This window comes from Diplotaxodon limnothrissa, linkage group LG18, assembly GCF_057381915.1.
Source record: "Diplotaxodon limnothrissa isolate DT_005_m linkage group LG18, D_limnothrissa_male_GT1.1, whole genome shotgun sequence".
NCBI lineage: Eukaryota > Metazoa > Chordata > Actinopteri > Cichliformes > Cichlidae > Diplotaxodon > Diplotaxodon limnothrissa.
Genome location: NC_140613.1, coordinates 14,918,707 through 14,940,344, shown reverse-complemented (window position 1 = coordinate 14,940,344; position 21,638 = coordinate 14,918,707). Strand labels below are relative to the sequence as shown.

Sequence of the window (21,638 nt, the reverse complement as noted above, 5' to 3'; positions counted from 1 at the left end):
CATTTACATTAATATTTTAAGAGAAAACTGTGAAACTGGTGGTCCATAACACTGGTAGACAAAGATTAATCCTATTTTTATTGTGCTAGAGTCACATTCAGTTTGTCTGATAGAGGTGTGTAAATTAATGTTCAGAAGCACAGGGACACCTACACATATCACCTAAATGAGCTGCTTAGACATTGAAAAATACCATGAAGCTCCCAGCACACAGGTTTTGTGCTGATGTTAATACCAGAGGATGTTTAAACCTCCTCTGGCAGAGTGTTGGTGACTTTTGCACACCGTGCTCCTCAGGTACTGGTGACTGGTAACTTGCCACTTTCAGGCTGAGTTTCACTTTCCAATAACAGCACATAGAGTTGATGGTGGAATAAATTTCACAAACTGACTTGATGCAACAGTGGGATCCTAAAATAGCACCAAAGTCAAATTCAGTCTTTTCTTTCCCCATTCTTTCACAAATGTTTGTAAATGCAGACTGCATTGGTAGGCGTTCGATTTTACACGCCTGTTGCAATGGGACTGAAAACACTTGGGTTCAAAGATTAAGAGGTGTGGCCCAAATACTTTTGTTCATACAGTGTATGTGATGGATGCTAAAAATAAGAAAATATAAATAAAAGCTATGAGATGTATGGTTAACTCCACAATGTCAACTCTAAATCTTATAAATCAAATCGGGTTTTCTGTCCAACTAGAATAAGACTCACAGTTGTTTGTATTTGCTAACCAGTCAAGTTTCACTTTATATGTCATCCCTTTAATTCTATTCTGTACTATTCTGGTGAAAAGCGGTCATCAATAGCATATGAATGCTTAAGTTATGGCAAAATAATGTGTTTCATGAAGTCAGGGTGACCTTTATTTTTGACATCTTTCTTGAGATATTTCATGTAAAGGATTCCTTCGACGCGCTCTTCACATATCAAATACATAAGAAATAGACAGATGTGCTCACAAGCCAAAAACATGTGTCGATGGCACTGAATCATAAAACTTTCAGCCAAACTATATTGCCTCAGGTCTACCTCTAGGGCTACAGACAGCCCACCAGTAGAATGGTTAGCACAGTATGTACAGTATGTTGCTCAATAGGTAATACACAGAGCCACAATAGAGATGGGCTAATCTGAACTGTGGACGCTGGGCAGGTCCAAAGTGATGAGAGAGAAAAGTAAGGATGAAAAAATAGGACTCTAAAAGTGACATCATTTAAGACACTTCCTCTTAATATCAGTGGAAATAAAGCCTTAAAACCTCTGAATAATATCTGCTGACTGTATGCTTTTCTGTCTTTGTGTGTGCAACCCTTCATGAGAGTGTGTGTGCCCAGTGTGCAAACCCCTATACAACCTTAAGCAAAGCTCCATCCACAGCATTATAAATACACCGAATCATCATACCTATTCACTCTCCACTGATTTTAATTATCTGAACTGAAGCGATGCAAGAGGCTACACACATCCAGTATAAGGGGCTTGGACAACTTTTAATCGCACTCTTTCTCTAATCTGCTATATACATGCTTATCCTCAACTCCTAACAAAGTGCGGCTTTTACCCGGAGGAAGGACAGGTCACGGTGATCCTCCATGTGTGTGATCTCCAGGTTCTCCAAGACTACGGTGCAGTTGCTGTAGGTCTTCACCATGTTCCTGTAGTGGTCCTCTTTAGTTCCCAAAAGGTTTAAACGATTGGTTACACCTTGGCACACTGCAAGAAAGGAGAATTCATCATTGTTTCATTTAAATGTTAAAAGATTCAGATTGTAAATCATGTGGAATTGCAGTGGAGAGTCACCAAAGTATTTAAACCAAGGCCCACAGTGCAATCAGTCAGAAACAGAAACATTCCCTGCTTATGCAACATGCTGGCTCCGTTTATGACTTTCTGTGTGTGTGTGTGTGTGTGTGTGTGTGTGTGTGTGTGTGTGTGTGTATCTCTGTTGCAGAATTTAGTCTGTGCAGTCATAACATCTGGGCTGCATCTGCAACAAAATCAAATCTCAGTGACGAGTTAAGTTCTGGCCCGCGAGTCAAAGTCAGCTGCGTGTTTTTATGCTGGCAAAGGTCTCAATCTTTCCACTTGTATGAAGGCTGGTTAAAACAATCCCTGTGACCAGTAAGTCCAACCCATTGTGGTATTCTCCTGAAAAGTTCTGGTGTGTCACAAATTCCATGACAGTTGTAGGTTTTTGTTTTTTTGGAGAGGAGATTCACATGTCTACATCTCAAAATTAAAAGTCTAATTTCTAGTTTAACCATATTTGACTCAATCGCAGGATTCATGACATGACGAAATGACAATTTAGTGCTTAAACAATGTTGATAAATGAATGCTCTCTGAGTTTTCAGCTCCCAGAGAACAACTATGGGCTGATAAATTCGCCTATTTAATGTTACGCAATACAATGAGTGAATAAGGAAGGTAGTGCAACAAACAGGGAGGCTCTTTTTTTTTGTTTTAATGAATGAATGGATTTTATTTAGAACAGCTCATCTTCTCTTATGCATGTTTAGGCCCCAAGCTGGTCAAACAGGTTCTGACTGGCAATGAAGAGAGAGCCATCAGTTAATCACCGCAACAGCTTTTTAACACACACACACACACACACACACACACACACACACGCACACACACACATACAGTGTATGCACGCATAATAAGCAAGTAATTGATTGAGATTTAAATGATGGGTTCACTTGAGCAATTAACTCTGAAAAACAAAATATTCCTCCTCGTGATTATTAGAAATTGCGGTGCTGGCGTAATCCCTAAAGCACATTCCCAAACATGCCTGCTCTTGACAAAAGAAAGCCAAACAACTTGGTCCGATTTCTCAGACACACCTCACAACACATAACAGCTCATGCAGTTGTGCTAACCAAGACACATGTGATTCACATCACTGAGGGAAAAGAACAGGGTTTCTCAACTGGTATCAAAGGATAAAACTGCGTTTTTCAATCGCACTGTGTGTTTTACTTATGATGTTGTGCTGGGTTCATACACACTAAGCGCAAAAGGAAGCTAATCAGTGAGAATTAGGCACAAACAGCTGTCAACCGCCCTCCCTCTTCTTCCTCCTCATTAGCTGGTCCCTGAGGGTTCTCCCTGACATGAACCCTGCAGTCCAGCAGCCCAACACCAGAGTAACAGAGGCAGATGAGCAAAAGCAAGCTGACAGTTTTAATTAGAAGAGCCACGTGAGTTGTAATTAGCCCTCTAATTATTACTCAGATTGTGAAAACCAAACTGTAATAAACAAAAGGTTGTCGGGTTTTTGCAGCTGTGAATATTAATAAACCTGATCTGAACATCGTGAATGCTAGTTTGCAAACAGAGACAATCACTTAGAGTATATATACATGCATATCTCCCAGTTATATATAAGCAGCCTGCTCCCTTTTTGAGTTATGAGCAGTGAAGGTGGAAAAAGACAGGTGAGGCTGATGGTTCAACAAATCTCCTCCAAGGGAAGATCAGACCTTGAGTGCCAAACAAGGAAGTAAAGCAAACAGCCAATTGGCCGAGCAAGCAGGCACACAGCCACAGTAAAGGTTCTCCTTGTCCACTTGGTGATTTCACAACTCTCTTGCAGGTGGTAAATGATCTGATATTCTATGACCATAAATGGACTTCCAGGAGCAACAAAAGAAAAAACAAATGAGGTCAAGCTGTGGGACATAATTGTTAAAATCTGAAAGAGTGCTCTATAATTGTGCTGGGAATAATTTGTGTTAGACTTTAACCTGGGAACCTTCTCCAAGTGAAAATGACTCATGTTGAATCACATTTACAATAAAAGTTTGCAGACGTGGTAAGCTACCTTCGCTCTGAAAGAGACAAACTGTTGCTAGTGAGGAAATGAACACGCAGACTGGAAATGACAGGAACCTGTTTAGTTGCTTTTTTAGTCCATAAACCGTTGATTCTGAAATGTAACCTACTGTCTGCAGCCTGCTATAATGCAAGGTTAAGGGTGGGGTTTCTTATGATGTAACTGATACTGTGACAAAGACTAATTGCAGATTGCTTCACTCATTCCAGCTGTACTGTCGTCACAAAACGTCCAGGAGGTAGGTGCAGGGAGTGGTACGGCATGAGTGGTATATGCAAGTGTGCAACACTCTAAGCGGCACAAGCTGGATTGAGCTCCGTTGATCAGCACCCAGTCAGAGAATGACAAAGGACCTGATAAACCCGATCACGAGTCATCTAAACTTGCAGAAACATCCAGTCGCATGTTTTGATGTTTACTTGGGAACTAGTGCTGGAAGTCGAAGGTGTGCGGGCACATATCTGTTTCTGGAGGCTATGGCATCTGCACCACTACATAAAAAAGAAACCATTGTTTAGTATTTGAGATAATTATCTCATTATGTCTTTAATAAACATTTACAAAGAGAATACAGAATAGAATAACTTTATTAACCCGATCAATGGAAAATTGTCTTTGGTTCACCATTCATACATACACACATACAAAACAACAATAAATAAACAGTATTGGTAATGACCAAAGTCCTTCTTCCCCCAAAGGGGGTTAATCGGTTGTCTGTCTGTCTGTTTGTTCGCAGCTTAGCACACACAACATGAATATATCTTAAAATCTCTAATTTTTTCAGCTTCTGGAAGCCAAAAAAATTCTGCCAATCCTGCTTCAATCATATGGATAAAGATAATAAAATACACCATTTTAATATGTAATACTTTAAGGTCATGGTCAAAGCTCAGTCATCAGCGTGTTGTATACAAAAGGCTGATGTCAGCATGTTGTAATAAAAACATCATAAAACACCAGAGTTTTAGTAGGCTATGGCCCTTGCCCTTCAGGGGAAGTTGTGCTCTCTGGTTGCTCTTGTTTGCTGTGTTGCTGTAATAAATCAGTGTGTGCAAGCCGTCTTTAATCAAAATGCTATGCTAAAGTGCAATTATTGTTGTTATGCATGAATCTTTAATTTTACTGTTTTGCAAAAAAGCTGAAAATACACCACACAAGTAATGGATTCCTGAAGAGAAAACGTATATTTGCAGTTGAATGTTCTGTTCATTTTTTACTTCTCAGAGAAGTCCTGTGTGCCAGCTCAAATATAGGTGACTTTGGTTTGTTATTTGCCTAATAAAGAACAACATCTTTTATATTTTTTCAACATTTTTTGATGACAGATTTAGAAAAGATTTCTGTTTTTTTGGTTTTTGTTTTTACGACAGGTGCTCTATTAAATTAGTCAAATGCGCTCCTCTTGAGATTTCAAGTCAATGTTCGAGTAGGCAAACTAGTAATCCTGGAAATTGGGCTGGAGAGAATTGAGACTGAATGTCTGTAAAGCATAAATATGAGCTGCAACATCCAGCATTGAAAAATGAAGTCAAGGCAAAAGTGCCAAAAACTGCAATTCCTCCCTTTATAACTAATTCCTGTCTCTATAAAAACTATACTGGTGCTAGTTTTTATGACTCACCTGTCAGCTTAAAGCTGTCAAGGAAAAATGTGTGTGTGTTGCTGGAGGCCGCTAGCAGTTGCTAGGTGAAGATGTACATGTGCTGCACCAAAGGCCTTGCTGCGACCGCTTTGCATTCAATCTCATAGCGTGGTAACAAAACTGTGAAATCACAAACACCGTTTCCCTTGCACCTTTTGAAATAGGTTAGCTGTAGCGGTAAAATGTGTAAGTTTTACTGTGAAGGCGAACGTCTCAGGTTTTGGATTGTGTCATACTTTTTCAAGTTCCACTAAGGCTCAATGACTAGTTCGCATGAGCAGATTCCTTGAAAACTACAGGCAACCTGCTAACAACCAAAGCAATCACAAGGAGGCTTTTCCTGCAACACCATCAACCTCCAGCTACCATTAGCCAACCATTCGGGGAATACACATTTTTCATTAGCAGCCGGTGGTTGCTGATCGGTTTCTAGGCCTGTATGACTGAGGACTCAAAGGAATGGGTCAACGTTTTGGCGAATGCACATTTGTTTTCTGATGTAGGGGTTACATTAGAACATCAACACTCTCTATCCTGGTAAATAATGTTTGCTGAGCTCCAAATCTTGCACTTTTCCTTTAAAAATCTTTAAAATGACACATGAACTAAAGGGTAGGGCTGTGCGATATGACCAAAATCTTATATCCCGATATAAAACATCTATCGTCCCGATAACGATATAAATCACAAAAAATTTAATATTTTCTGTAAATTCTGTGAATCTCGGGCAGCTCGACTTGCGTGAAGTGTTTCCAGCTGGGCGTCGTGTAGCTGGAGTCGAGTGTTTTAACCGATGCACGATACTATACATTTTTAGACATAAGTTGTAACGGCCGCCGTTTTCTTTGTGAGTATTTATTACACGGCGTGCTGCGGGGAAAAGCCTGTTCTAACGTTTGAGTCTAAGGTTTATTTTTTAGCACCTGACGGCTCTTTTTTGCTTTTCATCTGTAAACACTCTGCATACTTTTTCACGTGATTCCGTTTATTTTGAAAAGTCTCAACAGGATCTTGAGCTTTATTGTGAAAGGTTTATGTGGAAAATAAACAAGCGGACATGCGATGGTTTTACCGTCGTTGTTGCTAAGACAACCCATAAAAACAGGCACTTGTCCGTCGGTAGTGTGGTTATATTAAATATAAGAGAAAGAGAGAATTTTAAGAAATTAATATAGCCACTACAGTGACCATCAAAACGATGAAAAAAAATATTGCCGTAAAATTTTGCGACACCACGAAACAAACGATAGCCTAAAATGAAACCATGTTTTCTACAGTCAATGAATGAAACGATAGACGTTTTTATATCGTCATCCGATACGACTAAAGGGCTGTCGTATGTTTGTGTTAGCATAAATATTCTTAGATTATATTCGTAGACTGATGTATATAATGTAAACCTTTTCTTTGATGGTTGGCAAAATCATAATTATTTATTGAGAAAATGGGTACAAATTGCAACGGGCCACAACACCACAGTCAAAGCAGACAATATAGTGTAAACATTTGAGAGACATTAACCAAACAAGATGAGATCGAATGTACAATCTTACTCACTAAACCCAGACAAGAAAAGAAAAAGTCAGTTGCACAAATTTACATTTGAGGTCTTATTTGCATGTTTGGATGAAACTTAGCCCCCCCCCCCCCCTTTAAGGCAATAACGAGTCCTCACGAAAGTAAACCAAACTTCCCTGATATCCCTCTAATGGTTTCCTCCAACAAAGTGAGCCGCCATCTACAAAATTAAATCATAATGCTTTATACCTTTCTGCAGACAACAGAAATGGTCTTGCCGCTTTCTCTTCCTCTCACTCACTACCTGCGATTCAATTATGCTCTGTCCAGAGTCTCATAATTACATTACCTGAAAACGTATACATGATTAAAGGGAGGTAACGATGCTAAGTGACAGGACTCTCTCAAGTCAACAGCATTACGGTAAAATATCTTGCACAATTCAATCTCCAGTGTATCCGCCACTTTTATAACAAATCGATGCCAAGATTAATTCACCTATTTAGAAGTACATGTGTATTGTAAGAGGATAGTGATGGGAAGAGAAGAAGAAACCATCTGCTTTAGTTGGCTTCGGTTTCAAGTTGACGATTACTGGTGTTGTGGTTATTTTAGTTCCTGAACCTTCAGATTTAAGGGAATTATAAATTTCCCAAAGGCAAGTAAGTTAATGATGCAAAAAAAAAAATTCAAAGAAGTACATTCAAGCTCCCTTTTCCCTCGCTTATGTTTTCTGATTGGCTGAGATTGAGAAGGCACTACAAGTGGTCATATGTGCATTCAGTGGTGTTCATTCATATAAACATACTTTGTAGTTAGGATATCAGGAATTTTTAAGTCCTGCTTTTTTTTGCTGAGGGGAAATGCACTCTTCCTTTGCGTGGGAGTCATATCAATCCCTAAGAGAAAACATCTTCGGGCCTCAGAAAAGAAAAAGGGGTCAGTGTGGACTCAGAGGATACCCTCCCCTCCACACACACACATGGAGACACTCTCCCTCCCTATCCCCAATGAATGCAAAAACACAAGGCCCTCTGACATCTCAGGAAGTTGCTCTTGCATGGGGTTAGCTGGCTACCCCGCAACACTGAACCAGATGGTTGTTAACAGTCGTCTTTAGGGAGAGGAGGACACGAAGAATGATTTAAACTGAACTTCATGTACTATTTGAGAATAAGAAGTGACTGAAAGGAAATGACAGGGGTGAAAAAAACTGAAACCAAAAAGAACAAAAAAAATGTCAGGACTGGTTTGTGGTTTAGCCAACAGAGAAGTAAATGTGGGACACCCGGCTATGGGGTCAAACTGTGGAAAGAGGGTGTAAAGCTGAACACTTGACGTATGGCCGTGGATGACCTTTCCCTAAAGACCAACAAAGGGGACAAAACATAGGGGTGGACAGCTGTAGAAGACCAGCAAATGGAGGGTCTTACTCAATACATCACATGTCCTCATAACAGTTCAGTCCCAGTGACTGCATTTGTTGGCCCCACTGCAGATGGAGCGCAGTCAGTGAAGTTTAGCTGTTAAAAGCTCAGCAAAGTGACCAAATAAAGACCAAAAAGGCTCGTGTTTACTCTCTGCTCCTGATGATTCCTCTCTACCAGTCACTGAGACACTCCAGATACCTGTGGCTGGACCCATCATAATGTTTACTCTCCACCTCAGTGTGAGGAAACTGTGGATTTAGGTTCTGCACAAACACAGGAAAAAAGTATGTATACTCACTGCTGCATACTGTGATCAGCATTTTCAAGACCTTAAGGCAGTACACAGTGCTGGAAAGGCTACATTAATGGGATAATCAACTGACCTTTGGGAGAAAGCAGTGAGCTCGATTTATAAACGAAAAAAAAAAAACTACTACTTTTCCTTAATTTAGGCAACAATAATCAATATTTAATATTAACAACAGGTCAGCTCACAGTGTGTGAAAGGACAAACCTCGACAAAGAAATAACACCTGATTATGAAGTTACCTTGAGCTCCATGAAACTCTATCAGCTCATTGTTTTGGTTTCTCATCCAACAGCTTTACCGTTTTGGTCCAGCAGTTTAGGTTATTGCACAATAATTCCACTGCGCCAAACATGATTTTGCTTAGAAGTTAATAGAAACCAAAACAGAATGAAAGGGACAGTGGATGCCAAAGTTTTGTTTGCCTAGTTGCTTGGAAAAAGAAAATCCTTAAAAAGCTTTGTTTGCTATCTACTGCTTGTGTTTGTTAAATACTCATCGTGTGATTATATGTGTCATTTTTGTGTTTATAGCCTGCTGTGTTGCTGTTGAATGAAATGATGTGTTTTGGGGGGCACCATGGGCAGAAGTCTCAGACAAAGAGAAGGAGAAACTAGAGAAACAAAAGCAACTGTTTGCTGGAGGCAAGAGAGAGAAAAAAGTGTGTTGGTTTTCTTTAACTTTCAGTGAACAAAGTTCACCCAATCCTTAAAAAATAAATATGTTACTGTATGTGCCTATTGACTTACAAGGGGCCTAACTCACTGACTTTCATCCTAGTTATTGTTTGAGCTTCTCCTGTGAATAATCAACATTTCTCTTCATAGTTAACAGAAGAGATAAACCTTCAGAAGGAAATTTGTGGGAAGAAAGTCGATTTTTCCGGAGTGAACTAAACAAAACTGTGCTCCTTCTACTCCAGAGCTGAAACACTTCCTGTATAAATGATGAGTATAAAAGAACAGCTGAAATAATTGAGGAATAGTTTTAATTAGGCGAGTCTCCTTCATAGCCTGTTGGAAAGTCCATTAGTGCTCAGTAAAGGCACCCATCAGCTCCACTGCTGTAACTCAAAACTCACCACTTCATCCCCATTTACATTCCAATAATGCACCCACCATTCCCCTGAAATGCTCCGACATTTAACCCACTTCCTCTTTAACATCCAGACATTCTCCCTATTGAAGACCGTTCTGGCCAAGACAACTCCCAGCCCCCCGACTTTTTCTCCTTCTCTTTCTCCTTCCCTGTTAAAACCATACTACTCTTCAATCCCACAGGAAGCTGGAGAGGAAGACTGAGCGAGTGGGCGTCCAACCCCCCCCCCCCCCCCCCCCCCCCCAAAATCCTCCTTTCCAACAATCATCATTGAGCCATGCCTGGAAAAGAAGAAATGAGGGTGAGTGAGAGCGAGAGCGAGAAAGAAAACCAACAACCACTAGCAAAAGTAGCCCACACACTTCACACACCGTTCCAGCAAGACAAAGCAGATGTGGATCGGGAAATCCCTGTTGGTTTAAGCATTCCCAGCCCAGTTCAACTGCCCCCAGGTTGGAGCACCTCAACACAGAGGACAGACAGATAACTCTCATCGACTGAAGTCCTCAGTTCATCCAAACAAAAGAGATAAACGCTCTTCGAGACACCCTTTCTGCTTAAGGACTTCTTATTTTTAGCCCGATAGCTGACAGGCTCATTTCTGTGTAGCTCTAGCCACTGCTTCACAGCGCTGCCTGCCAACAACTCTGTTAGAGCCTTAGTCATATCTCCAGCAATTCTGCCCCACTGGAGTCTTCACAGAGAGTGACCCCATAAAAGGAATATTCTGTAAAAGCCCTGGGGTTTGTGTTAGTAAGCCTTGCTCTGTGGCTCATCCCTTACTCACAAATTCAGCCTGCGCTTTACACATCAGCAGGCCCCAAGTCCACCGATGAGTAGTTTCTTCCTCATCCACATTGGCAGAGGGCAAGTGTCAGGGACAAACGGAGCTCAGGGAATAAGTTTGTACAGCTGAGGAACTCTCATAATTTTTCAGCGCTGTGAAAGGGTATTTAGTTGCGTGTTGTGTTGTACTTGCCAAAAGCATGACCGATTTAATTTGCACAGAAATGCTTTACAGTTGAGCTACGTCTTCCTGGTGACACACAGCTAAAAATGCTTGAGATGCTATGGTGGGCCGCTGCCAAGCACATGAATCCAGGGAGTGCTCTGTTAAAACCTTTGGAGTATTTTCATCTCCACAATAGAAGCATGAATAGCAGGGACTGACAGAAAGTGTTGGTAGTTTTTCATCGAACACCTCTCTCCAAAGCCCACAGCTCAGTTTTCTTCCATTGTTAACGTGCGGGGCGTTCTCCTTTTCCTGACAAAAAAAGCACATCACACATGCAACTCCAAAACAATGTCCAAAGCTTGCTTGCTTAAGTTGATTATGACTGAGGAGGCCACCCCCTCACTAGAGACAGAGAAGGGCGTTTGCACAACCTCAGGCCTGGCTGCGTTGCGTCAGTCATCAAAGGCATGAGACTTGGCAGACTAGACTCTTTTCTCGCTATCAGCTACACTGCTGAACACAAGGACCACGGCTCGGATGCACAGTGTATAAAACACACACTACAAATTCTAATGACTACACCAGAGGATGGACGATAAGTGTGCACGCCGGGATAAAAACAAAAAAACAAAACAAAAAAAACTTTCCAACATTAAACCTGCAGAGATAGAAGAAGAAAAAAAATAGGCAACCATCTTCAAGCCTTCCCCTATGGCCGCATGCCTGTCTTCGAACAGACAGGCATGCGGCCTAAGCATGTCTTTTATACTGGCTAAAAATAAGTTAAAACTCAGTTCTGACTATGCACAAGCCTAAATCCCCACTCTCCCAGGTAGATTTCCTTTAAAATAAACAAATAAAATTAGGGAAATTTGCTTGAGTGCAAATTTCTAGAGCAGGCATAGATAAGTTGACATATCTGAAAGCTCAAGAGCGGCTACTAAATGGACCTTGAGGTTAAACTGACTTAACCTTTAAGCGAGAAGGTCTCTCAAGTGGCGGAAAAAGGAAATCTGAATGTCTCATCTACCATAATCAAAAGCCTCAGTCTAGTTCCTCAGTGAACCTTGTAGTAACCGTGATTTAAACACAGCTCAGCAGATGTAAAGATGCTTCCAACTCCAAACACAGAATCCCATTTCAGATTTGTCACTTTCTTTTTCAAATTGACCAGCAGTTGCCAAACATTTATTACTTTGATCATTTTATAGCTCAGAAGCATAAGGAATCAGTGGATTAAACAGTAACCAACGTGGACAAAAAAGGAAGAAAGAAAGACAGCAAAGACGGCTTTCTAACATCAATATTGTCAGTGACTCGAGTGTTTAAAAGGAATCAAATTTAGTCGCCTGCTTACGTGTCCTCTGACCTGAAAACCCAATTTGGTTTTAAGTATTTTTAATCTTGTGTAAATCTTGGTGACTGATAATAAGAATAATACTAAAACAAGTGGATTGATATGACAAAAAAATAATAATCTCAGACTCCTGCCTAATCAGCTCAGGAAGAGGTTGTTGATGAAGTGGATACAGTGACAGTTCAGCGGGCTAATCCTACTTCCTGGCACTGGTCCAGGTTTGCACTCTCCAGGGCATATCAGCCCTACCCATCCTCCACCCAGCTGAAGTGGTTTGTTATGAAAATGAAAATGGAGGTGTATATATTGACCATTTATCAGTAATGCTTTAAGAGTGATACGATTTGTGGGTATATAAAATATGTGAGCTTGACTAATGGTTTAGTGGGAAGTCTCACAATGACAGGGTTGGGTTCAATCTTTTTTTATTGAAGGAAACGCTGCCAGTGAAGGAGTGCTTGTTTTTTTTTTTTTTACAAGCCTCTGGCTTCAATTATGAAAACATGCAGTAATGAAGATGTTCCGCTCAAAGTCCCACCAGGAAATTAATTCTGAGCTCAACGAAACATTGGTGTTGTGAAACCTACCAGGCAATTAGAAAAGGTACCTCACGAGGGGCGTTGAGTATATTACATTTTAGTGCTGCTGGAGTAAAACAAATCAAGGATCAACTCTGTAGAAGTCACTGCCACAGCTACAATATCATGAACAACGCTGTCAGCTCATCTATAAATGGCTGCGATGAAACACGTTTTACGATGGTGATGAAATCGGCGAGAGGTGATGCTGGCTTCTAAAATGCTGGAACCAAAGCAAGAGAAGAGCTGATCTTCTTTTCCTCCTCTAACACACCCTGCCACAAAACTGCCAACAGTGTTATAACTGCTCGTAACTGAGGCAGAGGTTTATCATAAGGAAGGACGGTTATTCACTTGTCAGAATTGTACTTTACTTGCTATCAGGAGATAACCTGGTGGTAATCACAGAGCTCTTTCTGTTTTGGAGACAAACCTGTAGGCATAAACATAAGCCTCATTTCTTTATGTTTTGCTTCCAATGAGATGTCTTTACTTGTAGTTTTTTAAAGTGATTTTAGAAATACATAATTTGTTCTTTCAACGAATCTCCCAAAAAATGCCAACAATAGCGCAGTTTGAGTTTGATAAGCATAAAAATAGTCTTTTAGCACCAACAGGTTGAATCCCAATGAGCTATTAGCTGAGAACTTGGCATATCTCAGCATGGTCAGCAGTGTGTCCTGAAAAGAATGTGAAGAAACTGGACAAGGACTAAACGATAAGTCCTAATGCATTTGGTGTCCAGCGGTTCTTCTTTTGATATGAATGACTGGCTGAAATTTGTGGTGCAGTAGTCCCTCGTTTATCACAGGAGTTACGTTCTAAAAATAACCCGTGAAAGGTGAAAACTGCGAAGTAGTCAGCTTTATTTTTTACAATTATATATATAGATGTTTTAAGGTTACATTGTGTCAAAAGCAAGCGAGGGAGCCTCGATTTGGGATTAAGGATTTAGCTCTTGACATGCTCCTGTGATTAGTTTCATCTTTCACTGGTTAACTCATGTGTCAGTTAGAGTGGCTCTTAGGAAGGTTTTACTGCATATTTCCGGCTTGGCATCATTCTACAAAAAAAGTAGAAGTGCTTAGAAATTTTTGAGTGCACAATAAAAAAAAAATATAATCATCGCCTTTGCAGTACAAAGCCAGTCACAAACAGTCACAAAGGAGTAATCATTCTAAAACCATTTAGCGAATGTGAAATAAATCATCCGTTATTACTTGCGGTCGGCTGCTGGGCGAAGCTGTGGGCATTACTCGCAATAACAAACTAATTATGCCAGTGTAAGGAACGAGGAGCTTTTCCATTTTGCAGCAGGAACACAAGAGTGACAGGCGGGCGTCCTGAGGGAAAAGCTTCTGCATTATCAAATCTCAAATTCATTTCCAAAAGCCTTAATGGCCTGTCAGTAGCACCCCTAGAAACAGGTGGGCTAAATGGGCGAGCAAAGTGGAGAAATGTAATAAGCTAAATCATCACAGATGGCAACTTTGGCTGATTTAAATGCTTCTTTGGATTACCGGAGCTATGCCTCCAAAGTAAATATCAGAATCAGAATCAGAATCAGAAAGGTTTATCATAAGGAAGGACGGTTATTCACTTGTCAGAATTGTACTTTACTTGCTATCAGGAGATAACCTGGTGGTAATCACAGAGCTCTTTCTGTTTTGGAGACAAACCTGTAGGCATAAACATAAGCCTCATTTCTTTATGTTTTGCTTCCAATGAGATGTCTTTACTTGTAGTTTTTTAAAGTGATTTTAGAAATACATAATTTGTTCTTTCAACGAATCTCCCAAAAAATGCCAACAATAGCGCAGTTTGAGTTTGATAAGCATAAAAATAGTCTTTTAGCACCAACAGGTTGAATCCCAATGAGCTATTAGCTGAGAACTTGGCATATCTCAGCATGGTCAGCAGTGTGTCCTGAAAAGAATGTGAAGAAACTGGACAAGGACTAAACGATAAGTCCTAATGCATTTGGTGTCCAGCGGTTCTTCTTTTGATATGAATGACTGGCTGAAATTTGTGGTGCAGTAGTCCCTCGTTTATCACAGGAGTTACGTTCTAAAAATAACCCGTGAAAGGTGAAAACTGCGAAGTAGTCAGCTTTATTTTTTACAATTATATATATAGATGTTTTAAGGCTATAAAACCCCTCACTGCACACTTTATACACTTTTGTTAGACAGGCATGAACATTGTCACACTTTTCTCTCTTGTTTAAACACTCTCAAAGTTCGACCTTCATAGAAAAATAAGTCCAGTATTATAGAATGAAACCAAAGATCAAACCCTGTTTTCTGGTTCAGAACATGGGAATGGAGCAGCTGTGAGAGAATTCAACATTAATGAATCAATGGTATGGAAGTGATAGAAGCAAGAAGAATAAGTTGAGTAAAGTTTGACTTATCTGAATGTTTTGTTTCGCTTAATGCGCCTTATAATCTGTAAAATACAGTAACTTCTACCTTCCTTTAGCATGTCCAGAAGTCCAACTTTTTGAGTGATGGTTAGCATCTTCTTCTGCCTTTTGGGTGCTACCACAGGTGCGTTCGACGGTGCAAACGTTTCGTCATCATTGTTGTGTTTGTTGTGGAGAAAACTTACAAACATACAGTACAGCACTTCAGAGTCACCCTGCCAGCAATCAAAGATTTACGTAAATTTGACAAGCTGAACGCATTCTGTACTGTACAGGAGACACGGCACGAGATTGATTGACAATTGTCTACAGCCAATCAGGACGCAGAACACAATGCGCTGTAAAAAAAAAAAAAGAAAAAGAAAAAAGCATGCAAAATTGCACACAAAAAAATCTGCGAAACAGCGAGGCCACGAAACGTGAACCGCGTTATGGCGAGGGACCACTGTATTAGACTATTGGATGTGCTGCTTTACAATCTATTACATTCAGTTATATCAGTAGACCTGTCCCAGCTTTATTTGTATAGGAATCTGAATGATTAGCTGTACTGATCATTAACACAGTTAAAACAATATTTAAATATCAGTGTTTTAGCACTGTAATATGTAACACTGTGTGCCTTAGTGGAGCTTTTCATTTCCAAAAAAACTCTTATATCTAACTTGGATTTGCTGCCCTGATTCAATATCAGCTCAACTGATTCCGCTATTCACGCAGCAGCCTCATGAATTTGAGCTAATAGGCATGCCTTTCTTCTCCCTGTTGACACAGGGTTGTAAAGTCATGTCCACATGACAAGATAAGGTCAAAGAAGACGACAAAGACTTGAATAAGGAACCCTTTGTCCAGACTTGGGGTTTCTGAGGCTGATGTATTCATGTTTCCTTTTCTTTGTGTGCGTTTCTCAGTCAAGCGCGCACTCCTATTACCTTATTTAGAAGGCAGCCACAAACAGACTATGAATGTTGTTTCATTTCGAGCTTTAAAATTTGCTTTAGGAAAGAATCCTTCCTGTTAGGGAAGCTCACCACAGTTGGCACCCAGTAAGCTCAGATCAATCTTCAATGACAGGAAAAGGAGGTCTAGACTGGAATAAAAGAAATAAGTTAAGAGATTCTGAATGTCTGTAGATGTGAGCATAGCACATGACCACACAATTTTCCTGTGTACATAGAGTTTAAACTAAATTCATGAAGTCAACAAGCCTATTTTATCTTAATGCCGAAGTGTAAGCCGAGCTGAACGACAGAGAAAAGGTAAAAACATCACTGAACCTGTTTTTCTTTTCCACACTGAACACACAGTACATGCCAAATTCTTTGGACAAAACAAGACAAATCCCTTTTGTTTTCTATTTGACTAGAAATTACTCAACAGCACTACCTTTTCAATCTATAAAAGGGAGTCGTCTTGTCTTGTCTGTCTTGATTGACATGACATGCAAACTTTTAATGGAGCATATAATGCCTTAATAACAGAGGAAACACTCTTTTTCATAGGTAATAAAAACTACGGACCAGACAAGCCTGATCAGAACTCCTTTGAAAGGCATCAGGATTTATGTTTGCCAAAAATTAAGCTGATAAAGTTTGATGTTCACTCTCAAGCCAAGCTTTACACAGTCAGCTGCATGAAGTCAATTTAAATCAGTTGAAGCAGAACAATTTTACATCAGTATCTGTCAGCACTGTTAGGAGTGAACATGGAAAAAACAAATCTTTTGAGCAAAAAAATGGACCAAAGCCAATGCACGCCAATAAAAAAAAAATAGCATAATGCTTCTGGTTAAATGCTCTTGGGGACCTCTAACATCCTTTTGTAATCAGGAAGAGAAGCAGGAAAGCCCCTCTCTTTACACTGCAAAGTGGTGAACAATTAAACATCCTGGACCTTTAATGCAATAGTTTTTGACAAACGCTGGGACTCATATACATAACCTGGACTAATTAACCATATTGTGTCACAAGGTCCAAACCTCTAACACAGTCTCACATTAGTGAATCACGCTCAGACCGCACAGGAAGAGCCTAAATGCTATTAGGGAAGCAAGTTTCTGAGATCGGCCACCACCCCTCACAAACAATGCTTTCTTCTGAAATATTCTGAGATGGACATTTATTTGTGAAGCTATTGTTCTCGTCCCTGTAGGGGATTCCTCTTCTAGCCGGGATGCAGTTTGAAGCATCGCGCCTCATAATGACGTGGAGGTCAACAGAGGTGACGACACACCTGCAGGAGGTCTGCAGGATAATGCTGAGAGACTCTCATCTGCAATTTGGATGCTACACTGAAGCGGCAGCAAACTAAAAAAAGAAGACGAGGCCTCTTTGATGAACAATTAAACGAGGACACGGATAACAAAGTCAAAGATCGCACTCCATCCTTCTGATGTTTGTTTGCGTATCCCGACTTTCCTGCTTGTCTCTGCTGCTGCGATTCTTCCTTTGATCTGTGCACAACCCCTGTCCGTCCCATTGACATCTCAATGACATGCACATCTATAGAGCTCCACACTGAATACAAATACAGCAACCTATTTCTTTCTAAAGAAAAACGTGTTTCAGAACAGGCTATGCAGTGTGGCAGAACCATGGCTTTCATTCAGGCTAAAAGCCTGCAGGATGGAAATATGTTCAGCGCCCACTTTCCAGCTAAAGTCAGCTTACTGTTTCAGCAGTTTCACTGCAGCTTAACCCAAGTTTCATATTTACACATGAGGCACTCCTAGAAAAACACTGATTATCAACACACTGTGAATTTCTAGTACATTATGAATCAGATGTGAGCTGCTGTATGGCATGTTTACCAAAGATAAAGACATTTTTCAGCCAAACAAGGGCTTGAAGCATTACTCCAAAAGGAAAAAGAATGAAATCAGACAAAAGTGTGACAATCCCACAACGCCCCTTTACCCCCCACTACCTCAGCAAAGCATTCTTTAAGACATACAAATGCAGTCATAATAAAACTATTGGAGCTTTGGCCTCCTTTCCCTTTTGACACGACACTGCACTTGATGAGATGACAGATAGCAGAAAGCCTTTTTTTCCAGCTCAACTCTGGGTCTCTTTCCACTGAATACTCCATGCACAACCAGCGGATCATGGAAAGGCCATAAAGTGCTGCGGATGGCTTTGCTACCATAAGTAACCCAATAAGTAACCCACATATCTAGCCCCTTACTCCATGCTGGTTTCTCGTTAATGTATATAAACTACAGAATGGGTAGCATCTTTAGTTGTTGCAGTAAAAACACTGGTTTACTGACTGAGAAAACAAAGTTTTTAAAGACTGCAATCCACGCCACTTGAGGCTGACTCCAAAAGCCAGACAATCCCCATTGCCACTATAAACACATATCTCAATATGAACATTAATCTGCAGCAATGGTTGCAGTTCTTTTTGTTTTGTTTTTTTTAGTATTCTAGCTGTTTGGTTTCAATCTGTCCTCCTTTTGTAGTCTGAATTCTTTTGACCAGTCATGTTTGAGCAAGCCTCAGTTGCCTTGAGGTAAACAGTCTGTATGGTAAGGAGGGATGGCATTTGCATAAATGCTGTGAATATCCATTGGTTACTGTCTATAAACTATCGAGTCTTCAATGAACAAGATTCTGTTTGTGGTGTTGGAGGCTTTTGGAGCATTTAATGGATAATATTGCCTAAAGTCTACACGCTACACCCCAGAAAGCTAATTCTGCTCATCTGGAGATTTCTGGGTTTATGCTTCATGGTAGTGGAACCGAATGCATAACATTTACAGAAGTGCAATACTACTTGACTTGTAGGTCGACACAATAGATTTTATTGTCTTTTCAGAAAAAAAAATGAGGTAAAAAGAACAAAAGCTGCTTCACTTCTAGGCTTCCTCTTGATGACATGGATGTCTAGCCTCGGGTGCGTCTGCTACACAGCACAGATCTCAGTTGCTCGACAAAAGTATCAGTGCTGCCAGATCCCCTGCTTTCTACAGAGGCACTATTGTCACAGGGTGAAACCGAAATCCTGCACCTCTGCAGCAGTCTATGCTGCTCAGACCTGGTGCAGTTCATCAAAGCAAGCAGAGAAGGCGGAAGAAGGACGAAGAAATTATATTCCTGCTCCCATGGCCCAAACATTAAGGAAAAAAAAAACAACATGATTTCTGACAATGACTGCAGCAGATGTAAATCTGGGAAGGTCATCAGCGGACCTGCAAGAGATAGCAGCAGCCACAGCAGTACTTGGATCACTCAGAACACTAAAATGCATGCAAGATGTTCTAGGATTACACAAGATCATAAACTATATTTCACTACTAACATTCATCCAATCCTAGAAAAGAAATGGGTTTCTTAAAGTGATGAAAAAAGAAAAGAAAAAAAAACAGATGACTTATGGGGGAAGCTGGCTTGTTACACAGGGAAAAGCACTTACTCAGGATGCACTGCAGGACTGAAATGTTGTCATGAGTCAGCTTAACTTTTGCAGGTGTGCAAGCAGATGTAAATGCAGTGATTGAGGCAGACTTCCTCCTATCTTTCTATCGCTTTCTGTCAAGAACTTGATTAACTTGGGGGGGAAGCATATTGATATAAGCGGGTTACATTGTGTCAAAAGCAAGCGAGGGAGCCTCGATTTGGGATTAAGGATTTAGCTCTTGACATGCTCCTGTGATTAGTTTCATCTTTCACTGGTTAACTCATGTGTCAGTTAGAGTGGCTCTTAGGAAGGTTTTACTGCATATTTCCGGCTTGGCATCATTCTACAAAAAAAAGTAGAAGTGCTTAGAAATTTTTGAGTGCACAATAAAAAAAATATATAATCATCGCCTTTGCAGTACAAAGCCAGTCACAAACAGTCACAAAGGAGTAATCATTCTAAAACCATTTAGCGAATGTGAAATAAATCATCCGTTATTACTTGCGGTCGGCTGCTGGGCGAAGCTGTGGGCATTACTCGCAATAACAAACTAATTATGCCAGTGTAAGGAACGAGGAGCTTTTCCATTTTGCAGCAGGAACACAAGAGTGACAGGCGGGCGTCCTGAGGGAAAAGCTTCTGCATTATCAAATCTCAAATTCATTTCCAAAAGCCTTAATGGCCTGTCAGTAGCACCCCTAGAAACAGGTGGGCTAAATGGGCGAGCAAAGTGGAGAAATGTAATAAGCTAAATCATCACAGATGGCAACTTTGGCTGATTTAAATGCTTCTTTGGATTACCGGAGCTATGCCTCCAAAGTAAATATCAGAATCAGAATCAGAATCAGAAAGGGTTTTATTGCCAAATGTTGAGCGGGTTTACAACATTAGGAAATTGCAAACATATTGTTATAAATATGAAGTTATGATTATAATAAATACAAAGTTACATCTGTAATGCTTCTTGAATCTTGCCAGCGACCACAAGTTTGATCTCAACTGTAACGCTCCTAAATCTGATGTAACAGAACTGAAGCACGGCAGTTCTGCATGTATTTTAGCTCTACCAGGTGGCCTCTTCAGTGAAACCTTTAAAAAAAAAAATGCCGCTGATTGTGTTTCCATGACAGAAACTCAGTTCCAGCACAGAGACCTCTAGGGTGAAATAGGTCACATGATCTGTAAACTTAGATAAAAATAAAAAATTAAAAAACAGGAGTTCAAACACAGAACAATATGCAAAAAAGTTTCCATGATCGCAACCAATTTCAAATTGTTCTAAACTTACATTTTTCTTTCTTTCTTTTTTTGCTTCTTCTAAGTGTAAACCACTGGCCAGATGTTCATTTGCTTCCCAGCAACACAAACACATTTTAATAGGTCAAACAGACACTGCTTAGTTAGACTGACTAGTCAAGCATCCCTGGAAAATGTGCATCTGCCGGTCTTGTTTTTTAAAGTCCAAAGACTACACTCTCCTTGATGTCCTAAGAAAACGACCCTACTTTTTTCTAAAGCTTAAGCTGGAGTGGCATGGTGATGACCATCACTTTACAACAAAAAAGGCATTGGATCAAATCTACCAAACATCTGGGGCATTTACTGGGGAGTTTGTCCTGTGTGGGTACTCCCACAGTCCAAAGACATGAATGCTAGGTTAATTGGTGATTCTAAATTGCCCATAGGTGAAAATATGTCTTTGTCTGTCCAGGATGTACCCCACCTCTTGCCCTGTGACAGCCAGTATAGTTTTCAGAACAAGTGTGACCTTGGAGAAGAAAATGTATGAATATGACATCTCCACAAATATCACAATAAAAATATTGAGAAGGTGTGCCCGTAAAAATGTAAAACATCAGGAAAAGTAATTAAATACTAGAAGGCGTAACACACCCGCGCCCCCATTACTACCATAGTAATATCATGTATATCCAGTCCTACAGTAAGTAGACTGGTATCAGCATGTCTTTACACATACACATGTAAATCTCCCCAAGACAAGACTATAATCCAAGCACTAAACAGCTCAAGTTTTCAAGTGTTCATCATGTAATTATTAATAAACTCACTCCATATTTGGT

General features: G+C 40.2%; 1 protein-coding gene across 2 annotated transcripts in view; it reads right to left on the bottom strand.

Moving 5' to 3' along the window:
• The window catches only part of egfra (epidermal growth factor receptor a (erythroblastic leukemia viral (v-erb-b) oncogene homolog, avian)), a 46,399-nt gene that overhangs the window by 22,693 nt on the left and 2,068 nt on the right, over positions 1-21,638 (bottom strand). For both annotated transcript variants that reach the window (XM_085378828.1, XM_085378829.1), the window contains exon 2: positions 1,564-1,715. In XM_085378828.1, the coding sequence (XP_085234954.1) occupies positions 1,564-1,715 (152 nt within the window). The remainder of the gene's footprint in view (positions 1-1,563; positions 1,716-21,638) is intronic.